This window comes from Microtus ochrogaster, chromosome 1 (genome assembly GCF_000317375.1).
Source record: "Microtus ochrogaster isolate Prairie Vole_2 chromosome 1, MicOch1.0, whole genome shotgun sequence".
NCBI lineage: Eukaryota > Metazoa > Chordata > Mammalia > Rodentia > Cricetidae > Microtus > Microtus ochrogaster.
Genome location: NC_022009.1, coordinates 82,683,017 through 82,691,610, shown reverse-complemented (window position 1 = coordinate 82,691,610; position 8,594 = coordinate 82,683,017). Strand labels below are relative to the sequence as shown.

The 8,594-nt window shown below is 35.6% G+C and overlaps 1 protein-coding gene across 1 annotated transcript in view; it reads left to right on the top strand.

Moving 5' to 3' along the window:
* The window catches only part of Cog5 (component of oligomeric golgi complex 5), a 253,334-nt gene that overhangs the window by 41,347 nt on the left and 203,393 nt on the right, over positions 1 to 8,594 (top strand). The window contains exon 6 of the mRNA XM_005343875.3: positions 812 to 932. Coding sequence (XP_005343932.1) covers positions 812 to 932 — 121 coding nt within the window. The remainder of the gene's footprint in view (positions 1 to 811; positions 933 to 8,594) is intronic.

The following is an 8,594-nucleotide window of genomic DNA, read 5'->3' as shown; positions in this document are numbered from 1 at the left end:
TTTTTGTTTTTTCGAGACAGGGTTTCTCTGTGGCTTTGGAGCCTGTCCTGGAACTAGCTCTGTAGACCAGGCTGGTCTCGAACTCACTGAGATCCACCTGTCTCTGCCTCCCAAGTGCTGGGATTAAAGGCGTGCGCCACCACCGCCTGGCCTCTCTCTTTTTAAAGCTCAGTTACATTTGGAAAAGAAAAAGAACTAGGAAGTGACAGAAAAGTTAGTAATAGTTTTTTGAGTTTTGTCTTCCTGATTTTCTTTTCTACAATTTATTGATAGGATTATCCTTTACGGACTAGTGAAGTTGAGGGTTTTAAAGACTAGTCCCCAGACATTGAGAAAAGAGAAACTAGAGTGGAGGTAGCAGTAGGCAGCCAAACACAGCACTTTGCCATCAGCTGTAAGCAAGCAGAACTGGTGCATGGTTACCACTCCTACAGATTCTGACTTAATTGCATGGAAATGTGATCTTAGCATCACAACTTTTCGCACCTTTCCATTTGCATTAACGTGAAGTCAAACAGCAGTTGGCCTAGAATAGGGCTGAAGAAAAATCTTTGACTCCATAGTGTTTTAATTTAAAATTTGCTCTATATGGGATAAGTTGGGATTTTTTGTAAAGGTTAAATATGGGATTTTGGATGTTCTTTTTAAAGATATGTGATTATTTAGGGTGTTCAGTGTGAAACAAAAAGATGAACAATTTTTTTTCACATCTGAGGAATGGAAAGCTTCACAGATTAACTGACCATAACCACAATGGTATGGAAACTGTATGGAGCTACTGTACTTTCTTACTACTGTGTTACTTGAACAGGTTGCCTGTGACCTGCTTCGGAGAATAATTCGCATCTTGTTTCTCAGTAAGAGACTCCAGGGACAACTGCAGGGAGGAAGTAGAGAGATAACCAGAGCTGCTCAGAGTCTCGATGAACTTGGTAAGTCCTTTCCTGATTAAAAATTCGTACAGGTTTAACAGTTTTAACTCAGTTCATTTGTTGACATTTGTTTTTACTATTAATAAATATTACTAAAATTAAAAAAATGACTGTTTATAGCATTGTTATAAGCAATGTTTCTGTTCAGAAAGGGTGAATAAAATTAGATTTCTTGAAAGTGTTTACTTTAATATTGATCATATAATAATATTGACTTTTTCATGAACTGTTGTGTACACTTTAACATAAATAGTTGAGTAACTGCAATCACAGTCATGATGCAAAACACTTTTATCCCTCTTGAAAATACGCCCATCATTGCTTGATGATCAGTAATATCCCTGCCCTCTAACCTGACAGCCATCTTAATTTTCTATCATTATACCTTTGTCTATTAATAATCACACATAAATGGAGTCGTAAAGTCCATACCTTTTTGAGGCTGCTTCTTGTACCTACCTTTTAATACCTTTGAGATTTATTCAGATTATTGGGTATACTAGCAGTTTGTTAGAATACATTCTGTGTTGTCATGGGGATTGCTTTTTGAGTGACTGATCGGAGGAGAATTTGAGTCCTTAGCTTTTGGTGATTATGAATAGAGCGGCTGTAAACACTTGTGTGTAGGTTTTGTTGTGATTTCTATGGGGTAAATATCCAGGAGGAATGCTTTTCTTAGGGATTTGAAGTAGGCCCTTGACATTCAAGGTTTAGAATTGATGGTTTTGCTGGCTAAGAAGCTTCAGGTTCCATAATCTTGAAAGTTTGAATAGCTAGTGAGTGCACACAGAAAAGGCCAACACCTGGGTTTTGATGAGACTTTGTGGGTTTCTGGTTTTCATTGAGTACCTAGTAATTTTTTTGAAGTGAAAATATTTGGTGGTATTTATTCTTTTATAGATTCAGAAGACCTTTGATATTATATATGTCTTAAATTTTGATAGTTTGCTTACTATTGGTGGCATGGTTATGCCAAAGTAACACTGGAAAAGTGTATTTGACATGTTCTTTTTGAGTTTTTCTGTTTTTGGTATTTCTGTTGCAAAGTCTTGCTCTAATGCAGCAGTTCTCAACTTGTGGGTTGTGACCCTGCTGGGGTCACATATCAGATATCCTTCATATTAGATTATGATTTGATGCACGTATATAATTGTAATAGTAACTGAAAAATACTACTTTTATTAAAACATTAATTCCAGTGTATTATGGCAATTTATTATCCTCCTCACTTCTCTTTACTTAGTTATAATGGTAAAACTGATCAAAATTAAACATTTTTTGAAAAGATTTTGCAAATATTAAATCACACATGAGTCATATAAACTGTAATTTTTTTAAAATTTCTTTTCATTTTATGTGCATTTGTCGGTGTTTCTGCTTGTGTGTTATGTATACACAGATACCCAAAGAAGCCAAAAGAGGATGTTAGATCTCCTAGAACCAGAGGCACAGAAAGTTGTGAGCTACTAGATGTGGGTGCTGGGAACCAAACCCAGGTCCCCTCAAGAACAGCAAGCAATCTTAACTTCTGCACCATTATTCCAGGCCCAGATATTTAAATTTTTAATACATCTGCATTGGGATAAGTCAATCATGAACTGTATTTTTTCAGTGACTTTTATATTTAATAGTTATAAAATACTTTGTGTAAAACCAGTGCATTAGAGAAGTGATTGAAAGAGCACACCACTATTTGTATTACCTTATCTATTGGTTACAGAACGTAATAATCATAATAAAATAGTTGCCATTTTTAAATATGATGGACTGTCATTGAGGATAAATGTATATACTAAACCTTGAAATAATTTTTATCTGTGTTTAATGAGTACTATATATAAATTTTGCTGCATAAAAAAGTAAGAATTACTAATCAAAGCTAATAGCTGATACTAGAACTTTTACACCCCTATTTAAGAATACACTATGAAAACAACACTTGCTACTCTGGCCAAGAAAATTGATCAATGCCCTCCTCAGCCATTGTCAGAGATGCATCAAATCACACCTCAGTGATGAGAACATTTCTACAGTTATTACTGTCTTTGTGACACAGTGGGTTCACTCCTTGGTGAGACAGAGCCAGCGATCACAACTAAGACAAAAGAATGAAGTTTGTTACCTGCAACAAGTAAGGATAGCACGGGGGCTGACCCAGAGCAGGGTCTCCCAGTACACAGGGACAAGGAAACTGACTTGGCATCACATATAGGGGTTGGCACATTCCTAAGCGTATTTATTTCAAGATCATGCTTCATTCATTGCATGTTCAGAAGTGGAGGATAAGAAGGACTCCAGGACAGATAATTTGGCATTATGAGATTATACTGAACAAAGTTGTGTAGTTTTTGAGGACAAGCCAGCTGTGACCTATTTCCTGAATTGTACCCCACCTTCTGCTAGTTCATTCATGATAACCCATTGATGATGATAGACAGTTCTCTGGTGACCAGTCACCTCTCAGTAGAGCCACCAATTGGAAATCAGTTCTTCCAACACATGAGCCTTTTCAAGGACACTTTTATCTGAAGCACAGCTGTATGGTACTGGGTTACAGTCTGCAAAACTAAGTTATTTGCATGCTGTGAAATAAATGCTAGTTTTTGGACTGGAAGTGGTATGATTTTTTTCTCTGTGCAGGTGAAATGGGCACATAGACTATAATAAACACTTGTTTGCAATTTGAGTGAAATCAATTCAAGCTGCTGTTGGTTAGATGTTTGAAGAAAACCATGTGCCTGGTGCTAACATCTTCATGTCGCTCTGATTGCTTTGCCTGGAGTATGCAGGAAAGGGTTTGTTTGGGTCATGTAGACTCCTTTCTCAGGTAGCTGCTAATCTACCTATAAACAAAGTTTGTAGTTTTTACACTTCCTATTGGTGACTATTGATATTTTGTCTACCCAAAATTAGGTTTCTGCCAGCAGTCAAAATTACATAGAATTTTAAAGTTATATTCTAGACAAGGATAGAAATTTTTTTTTTTTTTTGGTTTTTCGAGACAGGGTTTCTCTGTGGCTTTGGAGCCTGTCCTGGAACTAGCTCTGTAGACCAGGCTGGTCTCGAACTCACAGAGATCCGCCTGCCTCTGTCTCCCGAGTGCTGGGATTAAAGGCGTGCGCCACCATCGCCCGGCAAGGATAGAAATTTTGAATGTTTCCTAATTTTCAATCATACATTTTATCTTGATTGTTAGAATAATTTACTACTGATACCACTTGCTAAAACAAATTGTGTTTTATTTATTATATTCCACACTTACAGGTTATTGTGATAAATTACACAATATCTGTTTTCTTAGCTGAAATCCAATTTCTCTTTATTTAAACAATCTATTGTATCTTCAGATACAGAAATCTACTACTGTATCTTCAATTTTTTAAAAAAATAACTTTTTTTTTCTTTAAGATAAGGTTTCTCTATGTAGCCTTGGGTGTCCTGGAACTCACCTGGAGACCAGACTGGTCTCAAACTCACCTATATCTCCTGCCTCTGCCTCCTGAGTGCTGGGATTAAAGGTGTATGTCACCACTACCCAGCCAAAAACCTACTTTTTTATTTTCAATATTTTTTAGTTTTTGAAAATAATGTATCTCTGGATTGATTACTATAGCTTACAAAGGTGTATTTGTAGGTAGCAGTGACTTTTATTTTTATTTGCTCTATTATTGACTTTTCCTACTTGAAGAAATTTTTCTTTGTTAAAAACAAGCCAGACCATACTTTTATGTATACTTCTGGTCTATTTATGAAAATTGTGATTTGTAATTCACATACTTATTAAATGATTATTTCAACATAAATAAGCTTGTTATAACTCAATATAAATTTAGTGAATAGATGCAGGTTTTGTGTTTGAGAGGTTCAAGGTCTGCCACTATCTCTATATTAGAATTATAAGTCTGATACAGTGATGATGATGTGGTTTCCAGGAGAAAAACTTTTCTCCCTGCTTTTTGGACTCATCTTTACTTCCCATGAATCAGTAAGAAAAAACTTGTCCTTTTATTTCTATAAAACTTAGATAAACTTGTTAATATCTTCTATAAATATTTTTGAATGCCTGCCTCTACTGCACATGCCTTGTGCTATTTTAAAGATTAATGACATGTCCCAAAACAAAACACAAAGTCCCATTTCTTTTTATAGCTGTATTCTAATGGGTTCTAAAGTTGCACATATAGTGTTCCTGGAAAATTCTGACTCCAAAGTTTGTGCTCTTAAACCGCCAATGCGTCCCTTAAAGCCCTTGGTAGCATTGATTGATTTACCAAAAATATTGCTGTAATTGTTAGGTCTCCAAATTCTCCTTTCTTTAAAACGCATGAAAAAAAAATCATGATTTTATTCTACATCCTAAGATTATATGGAATATAAAACTGAATCTAAGTGAAGACCCATTAGGTGAAAATGAGAGAATGGCTTTTGATTGAAATATGACTACCTCATATTTCAAACCAAATATAAGATATTATTAATATGCATTGTTTATAATATACCATGTTTAAGCAGCAAATGCATTTTATGAATGTGGCAGTTAATGACTTAACGGCCTATATTAATGGTTTGTTGAGTTATTTTAAGATCATTTAAAAAGTATAATTAGCTGGGCATCCTGGTGCACACCTTTAAACTCAGCACTTGGTTAACAACTGGAGAATCTCTTTGAGATCCACACCAACCTGGTCTACATAGTTAGTTCCAAGTCAGGATGACATAGACCCCATCTCAATAAACTCTCTGTCTCTGTCTCTGTCTCTCTCTCACATACACACACACACGCGCGCGTGTAGGTATGTATGTATGTATATTTATAGCTATATACATAATTAGTATATTACTAATTATTAGTATATTATAAATATACTAATATTATATACTAATTATATATAATACTAAATTTATATATATATTATATAATTATATATATATTATATAATTATATATATTATAATAATTTATATAATTATATATAATACTAAATTTATATATTTATATATAAATACTAAATTAGTATATTATAAATATTAAATATACATAATTAGTAAATTATAACTTAGGAAAGTAGAACATAGGACTCCATAAATTTGTAATGTTGACTGTTTTCTGAGTTTTGAGTTTTCATTTCCATCTGCTGTGTTCTAGTCCCATGTATCACCAGAGAACATTCTTTAATCCAGAAATATTTTTATAATCCTTTTGTTATATTTTATTTTGGAAGAAGGGATAATTATAACAGTTTTATCTAATAATGTTCTCGTTATAGATATGAGACTTTCTTAAGATGTTAAAAATACTTTGATGAACAAGCATTTCTGATTCATGTACAGGTGAATTCCACATAGTACATGGTCACTCAGTGAGCACTAAACTAATTAGTAGTTTTTTTTTAAGTCTGTAAGATGTAGTTGCAATAAATTTAGTAAGTTTTATCCTAAGCTCACTGCAGTTGTATATTAAAGCAACAGTGGCAGAAATACTGTGAGACTGTTGATATTATTTTCTTTGTTCATTGGTCTGAGGACATACATTTTATAAATGTTACAAAAATCTTTGGCATGGGTAAGTTATTGTACAGTTTTGGCATAGATAAATTTAACAAAGGACATATATGCTTGATTAAGATTTCCGTATTTATAAATTACTTTCGGAACTGGGGTTCAGTTGCTATTAGGTGGAGGTGATGCTATGCTCAGTTTTAAATTATCAGAAAACCTTACAGTGGGTTTGCTGTGGTGGAGGTAAGCATAGTAAAGTAACACACACTCAAATAAAACTTAAGTAGCGTCACTTAAAATACTATTGAACTTGTTTTTCCTTTCATTGTCGTATCAAAATTCAGAATGGCATACAAAAAATATCAAGCCCCTCACTTACTGTGAACATTCATCCACTGTTTTCCCTCCATTCACATTTACAGTAGCACTTCTATGTTTTATTCATATGATTGATTAATAATGCTTATGGAAGCTGTATATTTTAATCTGTTATCATTATCATCCCTTGCTAGAACACTTATACTTGAAAGGAAGTTATTTAGTAAAAGTTCTTCAATTTAGTAATTAGGGAAGATTTTCATTTCTTATTTTGTCATGTGTGTGTATGTGTGTGTGTGTTGTTTGGATGCTGATGTCATTACTCATTCCATTGTAGCATGTTAATTCATAATTATAGACAAATATTGTTATTAAAAACTTGTTAAAATATGCCTTGAATGTGTAGAAAGAGTACCCATAACTAAGGGTTGTTTAGTGTTTGTTCCTTTTAAATGACATCTGCTTGTTGATGAAGAGCAGTCTTGAGTCTCTCTAGTATTGCACAGGGGGTAGGTGCAGCCTTGAGTCTCTCTAGTATTGCAAAGGTGGGTAGGTGCAGCCTTGATTCTCTCTAGCATTGCATAGGTGGGTAGGTGCAGCCTTGATTCTCTCTAGTATTGCACAGGGGGTAGGTGCAGCCTTGAGTCTCTCTAATATTGCACAGGGGGTAGGTGTAGAGTTATTTGGCTTCTCATCACTCTTATGCTTCATTACTTTGTGAATAACATACAGTAGTTCCCCCAAAGATACTATTCCATACTACAAAAAGGAAAAGAAAAAAGAAAAAAACTAAAATAGTGCCTGGGCTCTCAAAGAAATATTTCAAAAAAGATAGATAAGAACTACACTCATTTGTATAGGATTCTTTTTAAAGTAATATTCGTAGCCCAAAAAATGTTCACAAAGGAAAAGGTTTGATTAATGGAAGCCTGTTCTATCACCATATTGCTTAAAGTAGTTCCAGCTGTATAGTTTGAGGAATTAAAAAAAAAAATGAATACAAGGAGCTAGCTTACCTCACTGATCAACACAAGGGGTTTTCTTACCAGGCTTCACACAGTGCTTTCCTCTTATTTGGGACTCACCAGAAGGCTCAAGAGAATAACAGGTGTCATTCTCAGGCTCATCACAGGATCCTTTCTCATCATTTTCCACAGCCCAAACATACCACTCTGGTACCCAAATGGGCTTATCCGTTCCTGGAGGAAAAACACAAACAGCTCCTCTCACCCTAGCCAACAGGGGTGTGGGCTCCTTCCATTGTCCTGTAAGGTGGTCTTTCCATCGTACCCATCCTAAGGACTGAGAACTTTTATTCCAATGTCTTTCCATGGCCGAATGACCCTCATTATCCACAGTTAAAAAATTTAGAATAAACAAAATAGAAGCCAATTGTGTATGTGGTCCCGCAGTCATTGCTCCATACACTGAGGTTTTGGGGCCCTGGAGCAGGGCCCTCTGCCAGTTTCCCTGCTGTTGATTAATGATACATGGCAGAGGTTTCCCATCTATATCTGTTTTAGAGAAACAGTCTTTAGCCCAATGTGCTCCCCTTCTGCATTTAGGGCACAAGCCAGGTTTCCTCCTTCCCTTCATTATCAGCTGTTGGCATTCCTTTTGAAAATGACCAGGAGTTCCGCAGTTAAAACAATTACGGCCTCCGGCCCTCTCTCCCAGTGCTCTTATGTTGCGGGAGGTCCTTCCGCTCCTCCAGCCTATAGCCGCTGAGATACCCGCCCATTGGGGCGTGGTCTCTCAGCGGCTATAGGACAGCGGCTATAGGCTGGAGGAGCGGAAGGACCTCCCGCAACACCTCCCCCTTTTGTTTAAGTAAGAGAGTTCTAAA